At 39.2% G+C, this 27,053-nt stretch overlaps 1 protein-coding gene across 1 annotated transcript; it reads right to left on the bottom strand.

The window, feature by feature from the left end:
• Nucleotides 1-4,683: 4,683 nt before the first annotated feature.
• Nucleotides 4,684-25,731, bottom strand: STPG4 (sperm-tail PG-rich repeat containing 4). The gene is made up of 5 exons (XM_069495044.1): nt 25,651-25,731; nt 23,941-24,000; nt 22,556-22,813; nt 4,982-5,046; nt 4,684-4,753 (listed from the first exon to the last, which is right to left on the bottom strand). The coding sequence occupies exons 1-5, from the start codon at nt 25,729-25,731 to the stop codon at nt 4,684-4,686; spliced, it is 534 nt and encodes a 177-aa protein (XP_069351145.1).
• Between the last annotated feature and the right edge of the window lie 1,322 nt (nt 25,732-27,053).

Genomic DNA, 27,053 nt, shown 5'->3' with positions numbered 1-27,053 from the left:
CAGGAGACAGAAGCTCTTGCACATGAACTCATCCTCCTGCAAAGGGGGTCAGCAGGCAAACCTGGCTCCATGAACGAGCCTCAGTCATGGGAGATTGTGACTCCAAAGATAGCACAATACTGACCACTTAGCTTTGACCCCAGGTCAGCTCCCTGCTGCCTAAAGTCCTTAACGTTCAGCAAGTTGCTTGATCATGCTCACTCACTAGGCAGGACGGCCTACAGCCCAGGTTTTTTTTTTTGTTTTTTTTTTTTTTTTTACTATTACTGTTTATTGCTATTTTTAGAATACTCAGGAAAATACATATTCTCATTAAAACACTTCTATAAATAGTTAAGATCAATTTTCTTTTTTTTTTCAATTTAATTTTACAGAATCAAAGAGTCTAACAGTATATCTTGTTAGATACAGTATGTCCTCATAATGTATACATTATTTCTTGTACAATGATATGAAATAATATGGGAAATATTCATGATAAATTATTAAGTGAACAGTGCAAGTTAAAAACAATAGTTTCATATTTTTTCCCCACTCCCCCTTTCCCGAGTCAGCACCTTCAAGTGTTACCACTCCCCAAACGGTGCGCAATGCACTCATTGTGTAGGCATACCCCCATCCCCTCCCCCACCCCCCACCTCAGTCTGATGTCCAATTGGTGTCGTTCCCAGATTTGTATTTAGGTGATGATCAGGGAAACCAATTTTCTGGTGAGTACATGTGATGCTTGTTTTTCCATTCTTGGGATACTTCACTTAATAGAATGGGTTCCAACTCTCTCCAGGAGAACCATAGAGATGTCGTATCTTCAGGAATATTACTCAGCCCAGGTTTTGAGGTCAGTACAGACTAAGTCCTAGCTCTATCTCTTAATAACTGTGTGATCTCAGGCAATTAACTGCTGTTTCCTGACCTATCAAACTGAGATGATAAAGTAATACTACCCCACCAAGTTGTGAAGATTAACTGAGCTCTGTGCCTGGGACCCAAAAACACTCAATGAATGGTAGTCACATTATCATAGTTGACCCTAATAGAGTAATTGATTTATAAAGTTTCTTCCAGTTCTAAGAACCTTAACAAGTAAATTAAGTGATAAAATCAGCCAAATGAGTTTTCAGATAAAAGCTGAATGGCACATTATAATGGCCTGAGGATTAAAGGACTTATCACAAGAAGGTTTGAGATGATGTTCTAGCAAACATTGTTTCTTCACTTACTCACACCACATACCACCTTATCTCACTGCTGGGATCAAAAGGGTTTCCTCTGCAGATTACGTGTTTATGGATCTAAACCAAACCCCCAAGTCTGCTCTGGGAATGCTTGTTTAGGACAGACATGAATCACAGCCCTGGGCTATTTCTTAGCCTTGGAATATTTTCTATAAAAGTATTCTTTTCACTTTTTTGAAGGACAAGCTGTTCCAAATCAGTGAATCACTTTCATCTATAAGATGGAATGAATGCGGCGCTATCAGTGAAAGTGGCACAGTAAGGATCTCCAAAAATCTTCTCCATAAAAGCAAGGAGAACGCTGGCAAAAATGATCAGAATCAACTACCTGGTGCTATTTCACACACCAGGCAGCTTATCCTGAGCTTACCTGAACTAAAAGAAAATTATTTTTAATTGAGTCGCTCTTTACTAATAGCAAACAAATTGTTATTAACTCACAGCATTCGTTTAAAACATGTATTTCAAACGAAATATGATATCACCCAGTGGGGAAGACACCTGGTGCCGTGGCTGCCGAAGCCCACTGAACATGCGCACTTATCTCCATTCCTCTCCCATCCAATAAAAAGGCTTAGCTCTCCCCCTCCCCCCCACACACCTATACACACACACATACAAAGAGCCAAGGGAAGAGACAACAGCCGAGGAGAGATGGTGACAGACTTTTGGAAGAGGTGGAGCAGTTAGGAGGAGTGGTGATCACTAAAGGCACAGAAAGCAGAAACCTGAGTGCATGGAGAGGGCGCGCCAATGACAAGAGGCTGATCTGCTCCACGGAACCCAAGGAAAGCTCGGGAATTTCAGGCATCAGGCGCTTGGGAGGTGGGGCTGGGATGGATCTGAAAGCAGGAGGTCTGGTTGAACATTTACGCACACGTCCCTGCGCCCCCTGGCCCCCAGCTGGCAGGCAACTGCCCTCCCCACAGCCCTACAGGAGACAGGGGGTTTAGTTTCTGGGGAGACTGGACCAGAGACCTGGACGCAGGAGCCCCGCAGCTGTGAGGACAGGGGCCTTTACTGAAAACTGGAATTAAGAAAACCTCTCTAAACACCAAATAGTAAGACCCTTGAGCCCCTTCCCCAACTCAGCTCCCAGAACACGGGCAACTGGCTTATACCCCAGGCAGGAGGCTGACAAGTCGTTCTGAAGCAGCTAACGTGTCCGAGAGAAAAGACCTACAGATACAGGTATTCATGGGCTACCAAAGAAAAACCCAGATCCTCATCCCTTCCAGCCACTGTGAAACCCACCTGGAGATAATCTTCACCTATATTCATTTCCTGTGGCTGCTGTAACAAATTACTATAAATTTGGTGGCTTAAAATAACAGAAATTTATTCTCTCACAGTTCTGGAGGCTGAAGTCTGAAATGAGTTTCACTAGACTCAAACCGAGGCCTCAGCAGGGCCATGCTCGCTCTGGAGGCTCTAGGGGAGAATCTGTTTCTTGTCCCTTTTGGCGTGGGGTGGCTGCCAGCATTTCTTGGCTTGTGGCTGCAGCACTGCAATCTCCGACTCCGTATCTGAATTGCCTTCTCTTCCTGTGTGTGTGTGTGAAATCTCCCTCTGCTTCCCTCTTAGAGGACACTTGGGATTGCATTTAGAGCCCACCCTGGTAGTCCAGGATAATCTCCCCATCTCAAGATCCTTAACTTAATCACATCTGCAAAGTCTTTGCCATACAAGGTAACGTTCATAGGTTTCAGGCATTAGGACATGGGCATATCTTTGGGGGCCATTAGCCGTCTGCCCCACTCACATACAGAGAGCTTTCAATCAACCTTCTGGTTTCTCACACTTAAATGTTAGTGAGATCCAAAGATTTTTCACCTTTCTTGTATTTCACCTTTCTTGAATGTCTTGTTTTATGAATTATCCATTTATGGCCTTTATCTATTTTACTTTTCTACTGATGTTTTTCCTATAAATTGTTAAGAGAATTTTACATATAAGGCTATTAATTCTTTATCTGCCATGTATGTTGAAAATACCTAATCTGCATTTGCCTATTAACTTGGCTTATAGTTTTTCTGATATACAAAAATTTTTAAATGTTATATAATCAAATTTAATATTTCTTTAATGTTGAAATTTCTTTCATTACTATCATTGCAGAAAGTCTACCTTATTCTAAGATTACATATATACTCATATATTTTCTCTGGTTTTATGGTTTCAAAAGTCTCTAATTCTTTAGTCAATAGGGAATTTATTTTAATGTGTGGTATGAAGTGAGATTCTAACTCAATTTTTCCAAGTTATTTAATCAACTGTCCAGCACAGTATATCCTTTCCTTTTCCTACTGACTTGTCATGTCATCTTATCAAACATAAAAATTCTGTATATTCTAGGCTCTGTTTCTGAGCCCTGTTCGGTTACCTCAATTCCTCTTTCAAATGCTTGCTATCCGGTCTTTTTTGATTCTGAGTTTGTAATTACACATAAATAACTACAGTCCATCAAATTAACACAAAACAATTTTATATTTTCTCATTCTTTCAGATTGTTTATATCATTATTTATTTTTTGACACCCTACTGATTAGTTATTAATACTTATCTTTGTTTTTATAACTCATATACATGCATTTAGAAATATTAATATTTAGAAACAAGCATTTTCACATTTTTGAAAGGAAAGAAACTAGAAGTACTCTTCCTTTTTGTTGTTAATACAATAATCTACTGAATATCTCTGATTTTTTTTTTTTTTTTGAGACAGGTTCTCACTTTGTCACCCAGGCTAGAGTGCAGTGGCATGAAATCATAGCTCACTACAGCCTCAGACTCCTGGGTTCAAGCAATCCTCCCACCTCAGCCTCCCGAGTAGCTAGGACTACAAGCATGCACTACCATGCCCGGCTAACTTTTTAATTTTTTGTAGGGTCTGGCTATGTTGTCTAGGCTGGTCTCGAACTCCTGGCCTCAAGAGATCCTCCCACCTCAGTTTCCCACAGGTGGGAGCTACCACTTGCGGACTACCTCTGATGATTTAATTAATTCATTCAACAAATACTATGTGCCACCCACTTTTCTAGATGCTATACAGGACAAAAATCCCTGCCTTCATGAAGCTTACATTCTAGTGGAGGAGACAGATAAAACAAGATAGGTAAATTTTAAAGTTTAGTGTACCGGACAGTGATGAATGCTATGCAGAAAAATAAACCAAGGAAGGGAACTGGAAATTTTGAATAGGTGACTAGGGAAGACCTTACTGAGAAAGTGGTATTTGAGTCAAGACCTAAAGAAAGCAAACATTTTCCTCTAATTTGCCACAAATGGATTGCTTACATTGAATCCCTAGTATTAATGTATCTTCAGACATACTTTAAACCAATTACATTAATTATTCATAGCTTTTCTACTATAATGAGCAGAATCTTAATATGTCAAAAGGATTCACTGTGTATTTTAAACATCAAATTCACCATGAATTAACTGTCTATATTATACTTACAGGAATGAAGTAGCTTGTTGGGAATCTTTGAACTGTAGAACGAAATACGAAGCTCCTATATTTAAAGAAGAAAAGAAGAACATGATTTTCTAAATCTATATTTTTAAAGTGAAGATTTTTGTTAACTTATTCCCTATCTCTCATTAAATATTTAGAAATGCTAATCTGGATATGAGGTGCATAAATGAGCTTTAAAAGCCATGAATATTGGCATATGAGTATGTAAATAGAAAGGCATACGTGCAATGATTAGAAGTAGCTTAATTAATAAGTACATAATTACCTGGAAGCGTACTTGGGAACTGGTGCAGGAAGCACATCGTATTGCCCTGGGGAAAGCTGAAGTGACTACACAGAATGGATAAGGACACCAACAATAGATTAATACAGGTCGTAAACTTCACTATCTGTCATTCATAATCCTTTATTTTATGACCATACAACATTATATAATTTATTCTCTAATGGTGGAAAAGGTACATTTTAAAAGGTGGCGCTTCAAAACATTCAAACGTATATTCACTTTTCATGGTGAATTTCACAGACGATATGCCCAAGATTGTGCATAGGAAAATCCTGTCCAATTGGTCACATTTTAAATATACTAGATTCAACAAATCAATTCAACCATTTGGCGAGCCTGCTCTCGGGTAAAGCACAGAGCTAGTGGTAGGGAATACGGGATAAGAGAGGTATGGTCCCTGATCAGCAGGAGTGAGAGGGACCTACCAAAACTATTCTAACACAAACCACTGCAATTGGTGCTAAATGATCAAAGATATGGGAGAGATTAAATACAACTGAGTGGTCTCAAGAAGATAAAGACAATGAGATTTGAGGGAGGCTTTTTTTTTTTTTTTTCCGTTTTTGAGACAGAGTCTTGCTCTGTTGCCCGGGCTAGAGTGCCATGGTGTCAGCCTAGCTCACAGCAACCTCAAACTCCTGGGCTCAAGCAATCCTCCCGCCTCAGCCTCCCCAGTAGCTGGGACTATAGGCATGCACCACCATGCCTGGCTAATTTTTTCTATATATATTTTCAGTTGTCCATATAATTTCTTTCTATTTTTTTAGTAGAGGTGGGGTCTCGCTTTTGCTCAGGCTGGTCTCGAACTCCTAACCTTCAGTGATCCTCCCGCCTCGGCCTCCCAGAGTGCTGGGATTACAGGCGTGAGCCACCACACCCGGCCTGAGGGAGGCTTTTAAGAAAGGCAGGACTTCCTTGAGGAGAGCTAGGGAGGATATTCCAAGAAAGAGGAGACTCACATACAAAACTCTCTGTGGAACTTGTTGCAAACTATCTGGGTGGCTCCTTGTCCCTGGGTCTATTGATATTAGCCCAGAGGTCTGAGACGACAGTGTCGGGAAGTGGTAAGGGTCTAGAGTAGGTTATGTAAAGGAAGGGAGGGACAGAAGGAAGGAGAATGAGCAGCCAGGAGGAGAAAATTGACCTATGTTACAGGAGCTGGCAGTCTATATTATATATTCATACAAAGAACACTGCCCAAAGTGAACAATCTCCCTCCACCTCCTATTATTTTTACATCAGATTTTAAGAAACAATACGTCTTTGTTGCAAACGAGGCGTCCACATCCTGGCACTACCTGCCACATGGGAGTTCACTACGATATTTCATTCTGCAGCTGTCTTTCCCATATTAGTACACAGTTTTGATTGCAGAGGCAGCTTTTTGTGGACATGATGATGATAGCAATACAAATTTTATGATGAAATACACACATTGTCCTGCTGCACCTGTGCCTCATTGATTGCTCACTTGACATAATAAACACCAAGAGAACAAGGGTATTCTTATGTCATACCACAGAAGAAAAGAAATGTGTTTTAAATACGGGGCATTCTTGGGAGCCAGCAATGTCCTACCTCTTGATTTTTTTTTTTTTTTTTTTTTTTCTTTTTGAGACAGGGTCTTGCTCCATCACCCAGACTAGAGTGCAGTGGTATCATTATGGCTCACTGCAGCCTAAAACTCCTGGGCCTCCAGTGATCCTCCTGCCTCAGCCTCCCAAGCACCTGAGACTACAGGCACGTGCCACCACACCTAGCTAATTTTTCTATTTTTTTGTAGAGATGGGGTCTCACTCATGCTCAGGCTGATCTCGAACTTCTGGCCTCAAGTGATCCTCCTGCCTTGGCTTCCCAAAGTGCTAGGATCACAGGCGTGAGCCACCGCCCAGCCTGCTTGATTTTGATGATGGTTACATGGATGTTTGCTTTCTATTTTTAAACTGTGCATATATGCTTTAGCCTTCTCTCTCTCTCTCTCTCTCTCTCTCATGCACATATACACACATAAACAGGAGGAGAACGAAGAAAGAGAACTGAAAAGGGAAAAATAAAACCCTTAAAGAGGCTGTTTGTATTCATCTATACTCAGCACTCCACATAAGATTCCTGTAACAAAGTGCTCATGGAAAATCTCTTAGACAGCATTAGTTTGGAAAGGAATATTGGTTACCTGTAGCATCTATATTTGTCCTGCTATATGTGGCATTGTCCATTCCTTGCTATTTAACATAGTTGAGAGAGGGCTGACTTTTTCCCATAAGTCAGCTGCCTTATGTAAGAGACTGCCTCTCTGTGCGTTGCTAAACTTACTGCAAACTGTCAGGGTGGGTCCATTGTCCTTGGGTCTAATGGAATATACATACACATATATATATTTTTTCCCCTAATTCTCACTTCTTCATTTGTAATATGTAAGGCCCAGAGAATCTAGAAAATATGCCCATAAAAATACCTGATTCTAGTTAATTAATGTTTCAATTCATGCTGATTAGGCACTCAGAAATCTTATGATAGCTTGTAGTCATAAAATATGACAGGATGATATTAGTATGGATATAGTAATATAATTCAGTTATGTTGCAGCAATACCGTCAATGTCAGAAAACAAATAATGTGAAGAAAGCCAACCCTATTGGCTAGACTTTTGGTTTGATACACATACACACACACACACACACAAAATTTTTTAGAGCAGTTTTAGGTTCATAGCAAAATTGAGAGAAAGGTAGACATTTCCCATGTAACCCTTGCTGCCACACATGCATAGCCAACCCCATTATCAACATCCCACACCAGAGAGGTATAGTTGTTACAACTGATGAACCTACATTGACACATCATTATCACCCAAAGTCCATATGTTACATTAGGGCTCACTCTTGGTGTTGGACACTCTATGGGTTTAGACAAATGTACAATGACTTGTATTCACCATTACAGTATACAGAGTGGTTTCACTGCCCTAAAAATCCTCTGTGTTCTGCCTATTCATCCCGCCCTCCCCCCAACCCTTGGAAACCACTGATCTTTTTATTATCTCCATGCTTGGACTTTTCCAGAATGTCATGTAGTTGGAATCATACAGTGTGTAGCCCTTTCAGATTGGCTTCTTTCACTTAGTCATATGTATTTAAGTTTCCTCCATGTCTTTTTAATAGCTCATTTCTTTTTAGTGCTGAATAATACTCTACTATCTGTATATACCAAGCTTATTCATTCATCTACTAAACAACAACTTGGTTGCATTCAAGTTTTGGCAATGATGAATGAAGCTGCTGTAAACATCCTTGTGCAGGTTTTTATGCGGACATAAGCTTTCAGTTCCTTTGGGTAAATACTAAGGAGCACAATTGCTAGATCTTATGGTAAAAGTATATTTAGTTTTGTAAAAAACTGCCAGACTATACCACTTTGCATTCCCACCAGCAATGAATGAGAGTTCCTATTGCTCCATATCCTCACCAGCTTTGATGGTCTAGATTTTGACCACTGTAATAGGTGTGTAGTGGTATATCATTGTTTTAATTTGCATTTCCCTGATGACATATGATGTGGAACATTTTTTCATATGCTTGTTTGCCATCTGCCTATCTTCTTTGGTGAGGTGTCTATTAAGGTTGCAGTCTCCAACCCTCGGGCCACGACCTGTTAAGAACTGGGCCACAGAGGTCCACCTCCCCTAGTCCATGGAAAAATTGTCTTCCATGAATCTTAGGAACCAGGACACACAGCAGGGGGTGAGCAGCAGGCAAGTGAGCAAACCTTCATCTGTATTTACAGCCGCTGCCCATGCTGGCATCACTGCCTCGCCCCCAACCCCCTCCACCCCCTCACCCCCCGTCCACGGAAAAATTATCTTCCATGAAACTGGTCCCTGTTGCCAAAAAGGTTGGGGACTGCTGTATTAAGGTGTTTGGCTCATTTTTTAATTAAGTTATTTGTTCTTTTGTTGAATTTTAAGAGTTCTTTGTATTTTAGATAATAGTCCTTTAATAGATATATCTTTTACAAATATTTTCTCTGAATCAATGGCTTGTCTCTTCATTCTCTTCACAGTGTCTTTTGCAGAACAGAAAATTTTAACTCCAAATAAGTCCAGTTTATCAATTCTTTCTTTCATGAATCATGCCTTTGGTGTTGCATCTAAAAAGTCATTGCCAAACCCTAGGTCATCTAGATTTTCTCCTGCTCTCTTCTAGGAGGTTTATAGTCTTGCTTTTTATATTTAAGTCTGTAATCATTTTGAGTTAATTTTTATGAAGAGTTTAAGGTCTGTATTGAGATTCATTTTTTAAAAATGTGAATGTCCAGTTGTTCTAGCACCATTTTTGAAAAGACTATCTTTTCTCCACTACACTGCTTTGCTCCTTTGTCAAAGATCAGTTCACTATATTTGTTTGGGTCCATTCCTGGACTCTCTATTCTGTTCTGTAGCTGTTGATGTGATAGATTAGAATGATTTCAAATGTTTAACCAACCTTGCATACCTGGAATAAATCCCACTTGGTCATTGGTATATAATTCTTTTTATACATTGTTAGACTTGATTTCCTAATATTTGTTTAAGGATTTTTACATCTATTTTCATGAAAGATATTAGTCTGTAGTTTTCTTTTCTTGTAATGTCTTTGCCTAGTTTTTGTACTAGGGTGATGCTGGCCTCATTAAATGAGTTAAGAAATACTCATTTCTAAATTCTGAAGGCATTATAAAGAATTGGCATAATCTCTTCCTTAGATGTTTGGTAGAATTCACCTGTGAACCCATCTGGGCCTGGCATTTTTTTGTTTTGAAAGGTTATTAGTTATTGATGCAATTTCTTTTTTTTTTTTTTTTTTTTTTTGTTGAGACAGAGTCTCACTTTGTTGCCCAGGCTAGAGTGAGTGCCGTGGGTCAGCCTAGCTCACAGCAACCTCAAACTTCTGGGCTTAAGCGATCCTACTGCCTCAGCCTCCCGAGTAGCTGGGACTACAGGCATGCGCCACCATGCCCGACTAATTTTTTCTATATATATTTTTAGTTGTCCATATAACGTCTTTCTATTTTTAGTAGAGACGGGGTCTCGCTCTTGCTCAGGCTGGTCTCGAACTCCTGACCTCGAGCGATCCACCCGCCTCGGCCTCCCAGAGTGCTAGGATTACAGGCGTGAGCCACCGCGCCCGGCCGATGCAATTTCTTTAATACATATAGGCCTATGGCTACTTCTTGTGCGAGTTTTGGGAGATTGTGTCTTTCAAGGAGTTGGTCCATTTCATCTAGGTTATCAAATTTGTGGGAATAGAATCACACATAATATTCCTTTACTATTCTTTTAATGTACATGGGATCTGTAATGATGTCCCCTCTTTCATGTCTAATATTAGTTGTTTGTGTTTTCTCTCTTTTTTTCTTAGCTTGGATAGAAGTTTATCAATTTTACTGATCTTTTCAAAGAACCAGCTTTTGGTTTCATTGATTTCCTGTTTTCAATTTCATTGACTTCTGCTCTAATTTTTATTATTTCTTTTCTTCTGCTTACTTTGGATTTAATTTACTCTTCTTTTTCTAGTTTATTAAGGTGAATTTTTGGTCTTTCTTCTTTTCTAATATATGCATTCAATGCTATAAATTTCTCTGTAAACACTGCTTTTGCTACATCCCACAAATTTTGTTAAATTGTGTTTTCATTTTCATTTAGTTCAAAATATTTTTAAATTTCTCTTGTGATTTCTTCTTTGATCCATGTGTTACTTAGAAGTATGTTGTTTAATCTCCACATATTTGGGGGGTTTCCAGTTATCTCTCATTATTAATGTGTAGTTTAATTCCATTATGGTCTGGGACCAGACACTGTATGATTTATATTCTTTTAAATTTATTAAAGTGTGTTTTATGGCCCAGAATGTGGTCTTGCTTGGTGAATGTTCCATGTAAGTTTGAGAAGAATGTGTATTCTGCTATCGTTGGATGAAGTAGTCTATAGAGATCAATTATATCCAGTTGATTGATGATGTTGAGTTCAATTATATCCTTACCGATTTTCTGCCTGCTGGATCTGTCCATTTATGATAAAAGAGTGTTTAAATCTCCAATTATAATAGATTTATCTATTTCTCCTTGCAGTTCTATCAGTTCTTGCCTCATGTATTTTGATGCTCTGTTGTTAGGCACATACATATTGCCAGACTGTGACATCTTCTTGGAATATTCACCCCTTTATCATCATGTAATGCCCCCTTTTATCCCTGATAACTTTCTTCGCTTTGATGTTTGCTCTGTTTGAAATTAATATAGCTACTCTTTCTCTCTCTTTTTTCTTTTTTTTATTGATACATATTTTACATGTTTATGGGGCATACATGATATTTGTTAGATGCACAGAATGTGTAATCATCAAGTGAGGGTATTTGAAGTGTCCATCATCTTGAGTATTTATCATTTCTATGTGTTGGGAACAATTCAAGTCCTCTCCTCTAGCACTTTGGAAGATACAATACGCTGTTGTTAACTATGCTCATTCCACTCTGTTGTCAAATGATGGAACTTATACCTTTTATCTAACTGTATATTTCTGCCCGTTAACCTCCCTCTCTTCATCCCCCCTCCCACCCTCTAGTATCTATCATTCTACTCTCCACCTTTATGAGATCAACTTTTTAAGCTCCACATGTGAGTGAGAACATGCAATATTCTTTCTGTATCTGGGTTATTTCATTTAACATAATAACTTCTAGTTCTATCCACATTGCTGCAAATGACATGATTTTATTCTTCTTTATGGCCAAATAGTATCCCATTGTGTATACATATACCACATTTTCTTTGTCCATTCATCCATCTAAGGACATAAGTTGATTCCACATCTTTGCTATTGTGCAGAGTGCTGCAATAAACATGCAAGTGCAGGTATCCCTTTGATAAACTGATTTCTTTTCCTTTGGATAAATATCCAGTAGTGGGATTTATGGTAGGTCTATTTTCAGTTTTTTGAAAAATCTCCATACTGTTTTCCTTAGTGGTTGTACTAATTTACATTCCTACAGTGTATAAGAGTTCCCTTTTCTCCACATCCTCGGCAGCATCTGTTATTTTTGTCTTCTAATAATGGCCATTCTAATTGAGGCTAAATGATATTTCATTGTGGTTTTGACTTACATGTCCCTGATGACTAGTGATATTGTGCATTTTTTCAAATACCTGTTGGTCATTTGTATGACTTCTTTAGAGAATTGTCTATGCATGTCCTTTGCTCACTTTTTAATGGGATTATTTGTTTTTTTATGGTTGTATTGTCCTGCTTTCTTTTGATTAGTGTTAGCATAGTATATCTTTCTCCATCCATTTCTTTTGTTGTTATTATTGACGGGGTCTCACTCTATTAGGCTGGTCTCTAATCCTGCCTCAGCCTCCCAAGCAGCTGGGAATACAGGTATACTCTATCCATTTATTTGTAATTTATATGTGTCTTTACATTTAAAGTGGACTTCATGTAAACAACATATAGTTGGGTCTTGTATTTTGATCTACGCTGACAATCTCTGTGCATTTAGACCACTGATGTTCAAAGCAATAATAGTTAAATTAATGTCTACCATATTTGTTCCTGTTTTCTATTTCTTGCCCTTGCTCTTTGTTCCTATTTTTGTCTTCCACTCTTTTTCTGCCTTTTGTGGTTTTAACTAAGCATTTTGTATGATTCCATTTTCTCTACTTTCTTAGCATACTAGTTTTTTTTACTTTTACTAGTGGTTGCCTTAGAGTTTGCAATATACATTTACAACTAATCCAAGTCCACTTTCAAATAATACTAAGCCACTTTACAGGCAGTGCAAATACCTTATAATAACAAAATAATCTTAATTCCTGCCTCCTGTTCCATACATACACACAAAGATATATACATATGCATACATAATAAAATACATCGTTATTATTTTGGACAAACTGTTAAATGCTAGATCAATTAAGAATTCAATAAAAGTTTGTATTTTACCTTCACTATTCCTCCACCAATGCTCTTGATTTCCGTATGTAGATCTGAGTTTCTGGTCTATATTATTTTCCTTATCTTTAAAGCACTTCTTTGATCATTTGTTGCAAAGCAGGTCTACTGGAAACAAATTTCCTTAATTTTGCTTATCTAAGAAAGTTTTTATTTCTCCTTCACTTTCAAAAGGTAATTTCACAGGGTACAGAATTCTAAGTTGGTGGGTTTTTTCCTCTCAACATTTTAAATACTTCATTCCACTCTCTTCCTGTTTGCATGGTTCTGAGAAGATGTCAAATATAATGCTTATCTTTATTCCTCTATAGGTAAGGTGTTTGTTTCCTCTGACTTCTTTCAGGGTTTTTTCTTTATCTTTGATCTTCTGTAGTTTGAATATGCCTAGTTGTGCTTTTTGGTATTTTATCCTGCTCGGTGTTCTGTGAGCTTCCTGGATCTGCGATTTTTGCCTCTGAAATTAATTGGGGAAAATTCTCAGTCACTGTTGTTTCCAATATTTCTTCTATTCCTTTTTCTCTTTCTTCTCCTTCTTATATTCCTATTTTGCATATATTACCGGTTTTGTAGTTGTCCCACAGTTCTTGGATATTCTGGGTCTTTTTCAGTCTTTGTTATGTTTATTTTTCATTTTTGGAGGTTTCTATTGAGATATCCTCAAGCTCAGAGATTCTCTCCTCAGCTATGTCCTGTGTACCAATGCATCAAAGGCCTTCTTCATTTCAGTTACAGTGTTTTTGATCTCTAGCATTTCTTTTTGGTTCTTTCTTAGGGTTTCTATCTCTCTGCTTACAGTGCCCATCTGTTCTTGCATGTTGTCTACTTTATCCACTAGAGCCCTTCCCATATTAACCATATTAATCATAGTTATTTTAAATTACTGCTCTGAAAATTCCAACATCCTTGCCATGACTGATTGTGATGCTTGCCCTGTCTCTTCCACCTGTGTCTTTTGTCTTTCTGTAACCGTAATTTTTTTTTGATAGCCAGACATGCTGTACGGGGTGAAAGGAACTGCTGTAAATAGACCTTCAGTAATGTGGTGGTGAGGAGTCGGGGGAGGGGAAGCGTTCTAGAGTCCTGTAATTAGGTCTCAGCCTTTTAGTGAGCTTGTACCTCTGGTCGGTGAATTTCACGGCTTTTCTCAGCTCCCCCTTCACCCTCAGGTGGGACAGGATACGGAGCTGGCCAGAGCTGGGTGTTTCCCCTCCCTCAGGTCAGGCAGGCTCTGGTTGAATAGTTTCTCCTGAGGACAGGTCTTGTTAAGAAGGGCTTGCTCCAATGGGTTTCCAAACGGTGCCTTTTCCTTTTTCACTGCCAGAAGCATGAGGGGATCTTTCTCTGATGTGTACTCTGAGGACCCTGGAGAGCTCCTGCTCCAGCACCCTCAGAAAGTTCGAGGGTGCCCCATGACTGGGTCCCCTGGAGCATTTAGCTGTCAGACTTGCCCACAGGGAGCCTCCAGCAATCCAGCTGCAGCTCAGGTTTCCCCACTCCGGCCATGGTCCCCGGGTACGTTGCAACTCACGGTCTCTGCTCTGGTTGAGCTGTGATTCTCCATATCCTCCTGCCTGTCTCTCCAATTTTAGGGGCAGTACTTTGCCCTGTGACCTCACTTCTCTTACAAATCTAAGAAGAGTGTTGCTTTTTCAGTTTATTTAGCTTTCAACTTGTTGTTAGGATGGAATTGCAACTTCCAAGCTACTTATGTGCAGAACTGGAAACTAGAAGTTGGTGTGACACTATTTTGAGAATCCAGACTCTTAAATAGGTGAGACAGAAGGGAATAGATTTTCTACTCCTTTAGAAGCCCTATCAGAATAATCAGAAGGTGAATGCAGCCAAAGGGCTGGCAGGGGCAATATTTTCAGGTACTGTTGGTAGACATTTCATCAAGTGTCTCTTCTCTTTGAAAAGTAAAGTCTCTTGTGTCATATAGAAACATTACTGACTCACTGCTCAGACTTCTTAAAGGCCTGAGAAATAGAAAACACACGGATTTCTCAAAAAAAAAAAAAATACCTAATGATACCAATGATATTGTTCTCAATTTTACCAGTACCTTGTAATTTTCACTAAGAACTATAAGTAAGTCCCAGTGCCCAAGATAAGCAACTTTCAAACTTCACTTTAATTTGCCACACTCTTGACATATTTGTAAGTGACAATTACTATTTTGCTTTGCAGTGGCTCTTTGAGAAGTTCCACCTCAAAAAATATCTGCTAAGTAAGCCAACTCTGAGGACCACTTTCTTTCATTTAAATGAACAATAAATTGTTTCATCTTATCTACATTTTGCTCTTTGTTATCCCAACATTTAAGTCGTGGGTTCTGAGAGTGACTGGCATCCTCCTTAACCAACAAATTCTATCTACATAGTAAGGCAGGTGTTCAAAATCACCATACACTTTGAATCTAAAATGAGTATTTAGGTCACTGTTGTTGTTTTCTAAGCTACCATTTTTCCACTCTCCTGCACCCACTGCCCACTTGAGGCAGGGTCCTTGAGGGATGTGTGATGGCTACCAAAGGACCCAGGAAGTCAATCCTGACATTGGCCATCACTGTGGCAGCGTTACTAGTCAGACCCTCCTCTGGCACAAGTTTTGGTTGCTAGCCTGCTCAATGAGAAACCATCCTGTTGAAAATTCCTTCAGCAGTTATTTTACCATGCAGCACCTTGCAAATTAGCATGCCTTCAGAGATACCATCATCACAGCTATAAATACGGCTACAAAGATCAATGAATCCAAGGTTTTCTCAACCTCAGTCTCTCAACCAGTTGTTCAAGGATGCCTTTTGAACACCTTAAAACAGATCCTCTGATTCATTCTCTGTGGGGCTCCTTCCCAGCCTGGCTACCTCCTTTTAACCTTTTGGGGCAGGGAGGGGACAGAATCACCAAATTTGTTTCCTTTTACACGAACTTCATCTTCTAAGGCAATGCTAAAGCTAACCTAGACAGAAGCATCAGACAATTTTAAATTTCGCTTATTTAATTGTGATTATCACTGAAATATTTCCAACCTAGGAAGTAAATAAGAGAATTTTAAAAAATGGAACATATAAAGAAAGAAAACACTTAAGAGAAAAAAAATGTTAGTTGGAAAAAATTTGAGTTCTTTACAAATGAGTATAATTGAAAAAAAGCATTACTTATGCACTGAAAACAATTCAAGGCATACAGAAAAAAATTAATATTCTCCCTGCCTGCTGTCTAACCTCTATTTTCCAAATGGAACCAATGTTAATGGTTTCTCTCAAGAAACCATTAATGGTATCTCTCAAGAAAAAGTTGCATTTAACATCACACATATGTATATTTGTTTTCATTTATATAAATAGGATTACACTATATTCATCTGTACCTTGATTTTTTCATTTAATAATAAGTTGGAGACTCTTCCACACCAACATATATAGATTTACCTCATTATTTGTAATGGTTACACAGTATGCCCTTGTATGGATGTAACATTATTTAACTAGTCCTCTAGTTAAACAAAATTATAAACAAAACTGTGGTATTGTATAAATATCGCCATATACTCCAGTAAGACCATCCCTAGGGTAAATTCCTGACAGTGGCATTGTTGTATAAGGCTATGTGTGCATTTAAAATATTGCTAGGTTACCAAATTACCCTCCAAAATATTTGTACCAATTGTATTCATATAAATATATAAGAATATCTGTTTCTTATTCTCTTTGCCAATGTTGGCATATAGTACTTATATTGTTGATCATCTCATAGGTGAAAATTGTGTCTCACTGTTGTTATTTGTTTATAATTGTTAGTTGAAGCCAAGCATCACTTCATGATTTTTAGCGATTGGCATAGCTCTTTATGAATTGCCAGTTCATGTCCTTTGCTTATTTTTAAACCAGAATATCTATTTTAATTGGATTATAAGAGAGTATGACTCATTTTCACCATTTGATGTAAGCGATGAAGCCATAGTTAGTAATCAGCATTTTCTGGAAACTCCCTTGCATCTTCACAGTGGCAGCACTCTACCTTTTTTGAATTGACTGACTTTGTTCAGTACTGACTCACTGGCTACAGACTCCGGCAGTATCACCATCTTCTCCCTGTTCCATCCATTGTAGGGAGATTCTGGAACCATGCTGGGACTGGCACAGACTGAGCTGACTTCAGGTTGTTCTGAAGTTCCCCTAGTATGTTGATTACAAGTTTATACTTTAAACTCCTCCATTTAAGTCACTTGATCCATGTTTCTAGTTGAAAATATAAATGATGCATTTAAAATGGTTATGGACTTACACTCTGCAAGGTGGAGTTGAAAAATAGCACAACCTTTCTGCAGGACGTTTGGGCAATGCATCTCCAAAGACGTGGACTTCAATTGTTTGTTCTGGACAATTTCCACTTGTGACTAACAGCAAGGAATGGCCGAATATATTAGGATACGTCCATACAGGACAATACTGTGCAGCTGTTAAAAATGATGTGTAGAGAATACATGATGGTGTGGAAAAGATTCACAATATATTTCTAAAAAGAAAAAGTTCTGGTTTCTGCTAATGACAGGTTAGGCTGTTTGGATGATGACCTTCCCACTGCAGACAACTAGAAATGAAGGATAAAATATTAAAAACAAACAAACAAAAGGGGTTTTTAAAAGATATAAGATTGTTGACAAGATTGTAGGAAATAGTAAGAAGCCAGGGAGGTAAATGGCTCAGTTTTGTCTAAAGCATATTTGTTGGCCCAGACTAAACTCAGCAGAAGAACAGAACTGGGTTTAAGGGAACTTCAGAGCTCTAGAATCAAGAGGTCAGAGTCTGGGCTGGAGGGAGGAGGGAGTCTAATGCCCACAGGAATGTCAGACCCTAAAAGGTACTTCCTGAAACTAAACTCTCCCACCTCATTCTATTGCCAAGGGGACTGCAGAGAGGTATCTTGGCACTGAATTGGGAGGGAGAAGACACCGTCCCTGACAGATTATAACCATGGGCTAATCCCTTTCATGAATTCCAGTCCAAATTAACATCATTGGGGTGATTCAAGAAGACATAAGCACTGCATTTCAAGTGGTACCAGACTGATAGTTCCCTTAAATATTATAACAGAAGCAAAAGCAAACCTTAGACCTTGGGGAATTCACAGAAATAAATTTTCAAAAGCAATGAGTGGCACACAAAGATAATCACACTCACACAAGGAAACAAAGTAAATAGGGCCCAGTCAGATTTCAGATATCTGAGTAATCAATTCATTCGCAGACTCAACAAATATGAATCATTAGACACTGTTCTAGAGGCAGAGATATAACAGTGAGCAAAACAGATAAAATATTAATATTCATGTCCTCATTAAGCTTCACTCTCATGGGATAAGATAGGCAACAAATAATAAATGTTAAGTGCAAGTAAATTATATAGTATACTTGATGGCTACAGGTACCCAGGAAAAAAAATAAGAGCAGGTTAGGGAAGATCTGGAGTGTTGAGTGGCAAATTTAAATAGGGCTCATTGAGAAGGTGACACGTGAACAAAGACTTGATGAAGGACAGGGAGTGAGCCATGAAGATGTTTGGGATAAGAGCATTCCAGAAAAAGGAGTATCAGTGCAAAGACCCCGAAGTGAGAGTATGAGTGGAGAGTTCAAGGCACAGCCAGGAGGCCAGTGGGTCAGGAAGAGAGTGAGAAGGAAGGAGTACTAAAAGGTGAAGTCAAGAATGAAGCCAGGGCTGGACCTGGTAGTTCACGCCTGTAATCACAGCACCCTGGGAGGCTGAAGTGGGAGGATCGCTTGAGGTCAGGAGTTCAAGACCAGCCTGAGCAAGAAGGAGACCCCGTCTCTACTAAAAGTAGAAAAAATTAGTCAAGTGTGGTAGTGCAAGCCTGTAGTTCCAAGCTACTCAAGAGGCTGAGGCAGGACGATCATTTGACCCGGGAGTTAGAGGTTGTACTGAGCTATCATGACGCCACTGCACTCTAGCTAGGGTGACAGAGTAGGGGAAAAAAAAAAAAAAGAGTGAAGCCAGCTCACAACAGTTCTGTTGACCCTGAGAAAAACCACTCAGAGATCATACCCACTATCACAATGCTTTAACCCAGTGGTTCTCAACCAGGAACATTTTTGCTCCCCAGGGGACATTTGGCAATGTCTGGAGACATTTTTGGTTGTTACAACTGGGAGGGAAGATGGCTTGTGACATCCAATGAGTGGAGGCCGGAAATGCCACTAAACATGCTACAATGCACAGAATAGCCCCTGACAACAAAGATTCATCCTGCCCAAATGTCAATAGTGCTGAGGCTGAGAAACGCTGGATTAGATATACAAGTGGAGAAGTCGAAAAGGCGATTGAATATACAAGTTTGGATTTCAAGAGAGAAGTCTATGCAGAAGATATAAATTTGGTAATCACCAACAAATAGATGGTGTTCACAGCCTTGACACTGGACGAGATCACCCCCCAGATAGTGAGTATAGATAGAGAAGAGGTCTGAGTGTCTGGGCTACTCCAAGAAGAAGAGATCGAGGGAGGAGCAGAGATGGCATGAAAGGCTGAGGAGAAAAACCAAGAATAAAGACTGGGGAGAAGATGTTAGAGGTTTGAGAAGAGGGGACATGTGAGATACAGCCACCCAGGAAAATGGGAAAACAAACGAACTAGGCAAGTCCCTTCAGTGCCCACAGGAGGCGAAGAATTTAAAATGAGGCCATTCAGCTACATGGATCAGATACAAAGCACAGAGAGAGTTAGACCTAACCAGGGTTGTGGCTTTGCCAAACTAGTAAGAGATGAGCAGTCGGGGTGAGGCAACTAACAGTACATGTAGGCAGTAACTATACTGATTAACTATTGAATTTAAGCTTTGCATGGAAGAGACAAGGGTTGAGAGTAGGGAAAAGGTGGGAGAAGCAAAGGATTGTAGGCTGAGGGGAATGGAAAACGGTCAGGGTTAGGACTAGAGTATAGTCAGAGAGGGAGATTCATGCAGAGATTCTGGAGAGTTGAAATTATTGGTCTTGAAGAAAAATCTAAGGAATGACCATAGTAGAGGAGAGTTCAAGAAACTGAGAAGCCAGTTTGTTGGAAGGTCATTTACATGTGTACTGAAATTATGACAGGAGTAGTGGAAAGAGCAACAGTGAGGGAAGTGAGTGAATATCAAGAAATAAGAGGAGTAACCCAGCAGTCAGTGGAGGACTGCAATACTAGGGGGAAACCATACATATGGGGGAGAGATGGTCCCATTTTGCACATATATTCCACCATGAAAATTTATTATTTCTCTGCTAATAAAAAGGTTATTATAAAAATTGTGGGGCCACCTCAAGCCCTCTTTGGAAAGGACCAGATATAGATGAGTCTCTGCATACACACACATACACACAAATACATATATATGTATTCATAATAAGACTCTTATATAGATTCTCCAGTTGAATTACATGCTTGGGAATAAAGGTACTAAAAATAGTAAAAACTTTCTTACAAATAAAAAGCAGCGGTGATAAGATGTAAAGTGAATAGTGAATATTCTATTAAAATTATGAAACTTGAAAATACTGTTCTATCTTAATAAATAATAATAATGTATACTATATCTACAAATTCAAAGTATTCCACTGAGTTTTGCTCTTAAAACACCAGAGTTATGAGTTTTATTGGTGAGTAAACAATATTACATTGGACTATCTCTCCCCTTGTGAATATATTATCACATACATTTGGAATAGAAAATTAGGAAAACACTGAATTCTTCTAGTTTCTGGAGCTTAATCCTTTGTAGGAAGTGGGAAAGAGAAGAGAAAAGAAAAGAAAACAAAACAAAACAAAACAAAAAAAACAGGGAAAGTATGTTTCAGAAGGTTTTATCCATCCTTCTGGGTAAACCAAACTCTTTTAGTCTTTTAAAACTTTTAGTTTTGCATAATACCAACCTCGAATGTTTTCTCCTTTCAACAGTGGGCCTTTGGCCAACCCTCAGAGACCAGTAAAAGCAAGAATAGAGGAAGCAGAAGGGAAGTAAATGGCAGAGGAGAATAAGAAAGAATGACTTTCAATTAAGGTGGCTAGAACAATTTCACATGTAGCTTGGTTACCTGATACCAAGCTGTAAAGGTCCTAGTATAATTTAGAGTTTGCATTCAGCCATTTAAGCAAACAAGATAAGATTTACTCACTGGATACTTATCATTCTATTCTGTTTCAAGGCTATAATTTGCAAAGTAGTAGAAAGGGTCTATACATTGGACACGACATGCACTCATCCTGCTGAAAATTTCTTGTCTACCTTAGCGATCACAACCCCTTGTACTTAATTCAACCTCAAGTTGCAATACATTTCTTCTCAGGTTATCACAATAATATTCTGATGAAGTTGTGAAGATTGATGACCATTATTATTTTCTTTATAAATGGGAGCTATGAAGGCACAGAGAACTGAGACAAGTGCCCAAAGTCCCAAGTAACAAAGTCCAAGTCACAACACTATCCCTTGAACAGGCCAGGTTCCTGCCATTTCCATGCCTTCAACAATGATATGCTCCTCCCTTGAAGTGCCTCCTTTGGATTCCAGCTGTCCCAACGCCACCCTTCATTCAAAGTGAGGGCACACGGTAGACTGGAAAGAGGATCAGATTTGGGCTCAGAAGCCCTCCGTTAAAATTGCTGCCGTACCTACTTAATTATTAGCAATGTGCTTTTTAACAAGTTAGTCTCTATTCACTTCAGTTCTCTTGCATTTAAAATGGAGATAACATCTGTGCTACCTATTTCAGAATGCTTAAGAAAGAAGCAACTAAGAGCATATGCACGGAAGCCCATAGTAAATCATTAAGAGCCACATAAAAGACACGTATTAGTCAAGGTCCAGTTAAGTCCTACTTAATCCATGGAGCTTTCCAGCCTTTTAATTGAGCCTACATTGAACTGTCCCTTGGCATTTCCTGCTACACCATTTATCTCAGCACTTGATATATTTTGTCGTGTACTGCTACTTAAGTATTTCTGGGTCAGGCACGTCTTCCTTCCACAGAGCCCCGTGCGGGGCTGTAAGCATAGTAGTGCTCTGTATTATCAATGCTATGAATGAACGGTGGAGCTGAGAGTACATGCTGACCCTCCTGGGAACATGCGCTCATTTCTACAAGAAAATTTTTTAAAAGCTTCCCTGTGGTACATAGTTATATTCACGCTCTAATAAGGATACTCAGCACGAGGCAGGGTTTTCTCTTTAAAAGAAGAGGGTTCACTATACAAACTGCTTGAAGAGACTACAGCATGGCCCAATCACAGATAAGATCCCAGAGGCTCCCAGGCTGGGGGAATACTGCCCAGAGTTGCCCAGGAGGGAAAATTTCTCCCCATGTACTCTCCTTATGCTAAGAAGACCTCACAGGGAAAAATCTCACTGGACGCATTTGCACATCAGGCCGTCCTTGTTTGATTTCTATAGGAAATATGACATCCTAAAAGGTTTCCCATTTTTTCCTGGGAAAAGATATACTCTACGTATAAAGAATATTTTCTCAGGGGCTTTTAGTAGCTTTCCCACAAAAACCAATCTGCTAGTATAATGCTTTACCTGATCTTTATAAACTAGTGTGCTGGGGCTTGGCCGTGGTTTGTCTTTGAATGAATAAGTAGCAACTTGCTTGTTTAACAGGTCCAGGAAGTCAGGAGGCACATACTGTGGAAGATCATTTAGGACTGGATTGTTTCTTTGCACAAGAGGGGGCTTTTTCCTTCCTTCGTTTTTAAAATTGTAGGTTGCTGGCACTGGATTTAATAGGGATTCTTCAATAAAAGTTTTCAAGTGGTAAGTGCCAGGTATTGGAGTATTCTGTGGAAAATTGACATCAGTTTTAAGATCATTGTGTAAACCTGCAACTTCTCCTAAAGCAGGAACGACCCTCTTGGAAGGATCATTCCTAAGTAGCATTTTTCTTTGTTTTCAAGTTTAGCGAAATTATATCAAATATAATAAACACTCTTGACCAAACAATATTTCAAAATAATCATGATTATTTCCGTTCTGAAACAACTGCCGAATTCTAGCAAATGGGTTATAGTTGAAGTTTAACTCTAAAAGGTAACTTCAGGAACATACTTAAACTTGCATTCAACTCTGAGTATAAATTTCAGGCCTCTGGTAAGACCACTTGGGATAGCTTCTTGACTAACTAAAAGCTGTCCTACTTCCACTTAGTAGGTACTACATTTCTCTCTAGCCCTCAAGTGGGAAGCTAAAGGATGGCAACCTGAGACTGAGGATGAACTGGCAGAGCACATAGTCTTTTAAGTCCAATAAGGGGTTTCAAATCACAACCATGGGATGGATGAATGGCCAGAACTGAAGATTTAGTCACTGCTGCTTTTGTGGCCATCTTTCCACTAAGCATTAGCTCAGTTCTGCCATTAAAATTAGTTCAATTCCAAGAAGGCTCTGACCCATGAAGCCCCTCTATTGTTGAAGAGTGTTAACAGAAAATACATCTGCAATATAAAAACTGTCTCTTTGGAGGGGGACCTTCTGGTCATTCTTTTTCCAGATATTACCATCTTGCTTTCATAGATTGACATATTAACGACCATTATCATAGGGTCTATACTACCTAAGTAAAATAAAAACTGAAACCAAACACCTTCCCAGAATGTATGCTTTTTCTTTCTTGTCAACCTCACCAAGATCCTAAGGTCATAGGTTAATCTTACCTAGATATTTTGTAAAGCTACCTAGATTCCTAGAGTGTTTTACTTTCTCAAGCTTTTATTGCATTCAAAATTTAAAGCTTGTTTCTCATTCATGTGCTGATACTAAAATTATAAATTGTAAGTATGAAATGAGGCCCATGCAGATCTGAACAACCACCATTTTTTTACAATTGTTATTGACTTAAAAGGTAAGCTGATTAAAATATTAATGGAAATAGGGATAATTTGAATAGGAAAGACTGAAAATATACATACTGTTAATGCTATTCTCCACCATCCTTCTCTTTCGAAAGCTGAAGTCTTTCGGGTTGGTTTCTATCATCAAACACAAAATATGCTTATTCATTTAAGAGGTGATCCCTTGAAATTAAATATAATTTATGACACATTTACTTGAAGAAATTAATACCGCACAAAACTGATAAACCTTCATTAAAATAAAAGCTACATATAATTTTGCCTATAATATTTCCTTAAATTGCTATTTTATGATTTTAAGTGTTTTTAAATAACTAAATTCCCTTTGGTAAAATTAAGGTAACAAACATCCCCATCTCACAGAGATGTTTTAAGGATATTAGATGTGACAAAATTTAGTGTTCTTAGGAAGAAAAGACTCAAGCTTGAAGCCAGACTTGTGCTTGAACCATAGTTCTGCCACTTACCACCCAGGTGGCTAGACAAGTTACTAAACCTTCACACCTCCTCACAGGGGAATAAAAATAAGGCCCTACTGGGGTGGTATGAGAATAAGGTGCTATACAGATAAAGACTTGTACCCAAAACCAGTGCTCAATAAATAGTAGCTTTAATTTTTAACACTTCGTCTTTCAAGTTAAGAAGCAGACTATTTTGGTGTGCCTCAGTTTCCAAGGAAGCTCTTGTCTTCCATACTAAGTACTCTGTATCCATTTATTATTTCACATTTGTTTCAGCCCCATTGTCCACAAAACGTATCTGTTTAGCTTTTTCCTTTGGCACTATTTCTCCTAGGTAAAATCATTAAAATATTGAATTTTACTTTCACTGATGCTTTTGTTATTATGAAATATGGGTTATTGAAGCAAGAGCGCATTAAAAAATAATGAATGATCTAATCAGTAAAACTGATATAATTCATTCTTTCTGTCTAGTAACTTAAATCTATTCTACTTCTGAGTACCACTGGGCTTTAGTTTTACTATGAAATATGTGCTTTCTCTAAAAAACATTTTCATGCACATTGCTAAGTCTGAGCTTCTTTCCATATATTTCTACATGAGATTTATGTTGAATCTTCTCTGTTGCACATTTATAGTCACTGAAATAAAATTTTCTCAAGCAGGTCAAGACAGGTCTCCCACCTCTACCCAGAATCAGGGAAATGAGAAGGGAAGGAGATGGGAGAAGTAAAAGTGACCAGTCACATGATCACGTTAAAGGAAGGTAATTGGCAGCTGCTGTTTTGTTTTGCCAAGGTACGTGAACTCAGCTCCCCCATCTACCATTTTAAACATACTTTAAGGGGAAAGATAAACGATAGGTTAAATATTCCTCAATCAAATTTATGTAAAAACTAAAAGGCAGTTTCCAATCTTCTTATAAATACTAAAGTAGGCGGTGGGACAAAACGTGTCTGACAGACTACAAAAAAACCAGTTTTCCCGCAGAGGGAGAGGAAAGGGAAAGAAATCCAGTCACCCTAAGAAAGCGGGTTGTCCAACGCAACCAGTGGGAAGAAGGAAAAAATACAGAAAACAAGGGGCGAGGGGAAGGATGAGGGAGGCAGCTGGGAAAAAGGAACTAAAACAAAGATCCAATAACGACCAGGAAGAAAGGGCCTGCGGGTGCAGACGTGAGGGCAGGAGAGAAAGGTAGGAAGAGAACAGGAGTGGGGCAAGGGCCCGGGATGAGAGAGGCGGGAAAAGGGAAGGGAGGACTGGTGAAGGGTACGGTGGCGGGACGGCAAGAGGGGGACGACCTTACCGAGGCCGCGAGTATCGAATCTAAATGCTGCAGGTCTTCCCTTTCTATGGTGGAGGGGATGGCGATGACTGGCTGGTCCATGGCTGCCTCCTCTCTGCCTAGGCCGCGCCAGGCGTCCGGTTGCTAGGAGACGCCTCTGGCCCGCGGGCTCCCGAGCGTGCGCAGGGGACCCGCCAGGTCTGTCTCCTGGTGGGGGAAGGGAAGCGGGCATACACTTTGAGGGCCCCCGCGAAGCCCGGCACAGAGGAAATCTCTCGAGAAGGGACAGGCACACAGACGTGGGATGAGAAAATCTAGAGGGCTCTGGAGTTGCCGTAGAGCCCTCACTTAAGGATCTGCATCAAAGAGGCTTGTTAAGGCTTAAGTATACCCACAATCTCCATCAGCTCCCTCCCAAGTCACCGCCAACCCCACACCCCAGACAGGGAGACAGTGTGCTTGAGAGGCATACTTAGCTTTATGGCAAAAAGCTCCTCCAAATTTTAATTCTGGGGGCTATGACTTCTCTTGCCTCTCATTTGAGAAGTTGAGTGAGAACTAGATACAGGTTTCACTAGCTGTGAAACCACGGACCACCTCATAGACTCTTTCAACCTCCCTTGGCTGGTTTCTTCTCAACCTAGAAACATTCTCATCTTGAAAATCAAACCCTCCCTCAACCTTCACTTCATTTAACCTACTGTGTTCCAGGGACTATCACATATATATTAATCTCATTTAATCCTCACAACCACCCAGCCAAATTTTTTGGACGAGGAAACATCCAACAGGCTTCCTTGGATGGTTCAGCAAAATTGACTCAGAATCACCCAGAAGTCACAGAGCCAGAATTCAAACCCAGATCTGACTCAAGTCCCACTGACTGCTACACCATGAAGTTTCTGCTTTCCTTCACAAATTTTGAAGAGTAATGTAGACTCAATTCTTTCCTCACTTCCCATGCTTTCCTAAAACCATCTTAAGCTGACATGCACACGCCTCTCAATTAAAATTGCACTTCCCCCGTAATATGCTGAAATAAAAAAAGAAAAAAATGAAAACAGACAATAAAAAAAAATTGCACTTCCTAAACTTACCAGTGATCCAATTGCCAAATCTAACAGGGATTTTCAGCTCTTACCAAACTTGGCCTTCAATTTTCATTGCTATGTTGATTACTCCCTCATTTTTTAATCCCTCCCCTCACCGTGACTACCAGGATTTGAATGCTGGCTACATTTGCTATGATTTTATTCTGTGTCTATTTCCCTGTACTGAGGGGATAATAACTCAGTACCTACTAACATAGGATTATTTATGAAGATTAACTTGAGTGGAATGTTTGTAATGCACAGTGCATTCAGTAAATGTGAGCTGTCATTCATTACCTTTAGGACAAAAGCAACATTTACAATCCAATCTTT

The sequence above is a fragment of the Eulemur rufifrons genome, chromosome 19, assembly GCF_041146395.1.
Source record: "Eulemur rufifrons isolate Redbay chromosome 19, OSU_ERuf_1, whole genome shotgun sequence".
Lineage (NCBI taxonomy): Eukaryota > Metazoa > Chordata > Mammalia > Primates > Lemuridae > Eulemur > Eulemur rufifrons.
Note: the sequence above shows the minus strand (reverse complement) of the source record. Positions and strands in the feature narration are given on the sequence as shown.

Excerpts from the sequence above, each read along its gene's own strand:
- STPG4 (XM_069495044.1), bottom strand. The coding sequence starts at position 25,731 with ATGGACCAGCCAGTCATCGCCATCCCCTCCACCATAGAAAGGGAAGAC. Across the intron at positions 24,001-25,650 it reads ATTCGATACTCGCGGCCTCG|AAACCAACCCGAAAGACTTC; the intron begins GTAAGGTCGTCC and ends GTTTGATGATAG. Across the intron at positions 4,754-4,981 it reads GTTCCCAAGTACGCTTCCAG|GAGCTTCGTATTTCGTTCTA; the intron begins GTAATTATGTAC and ends CTTTAAATATAG.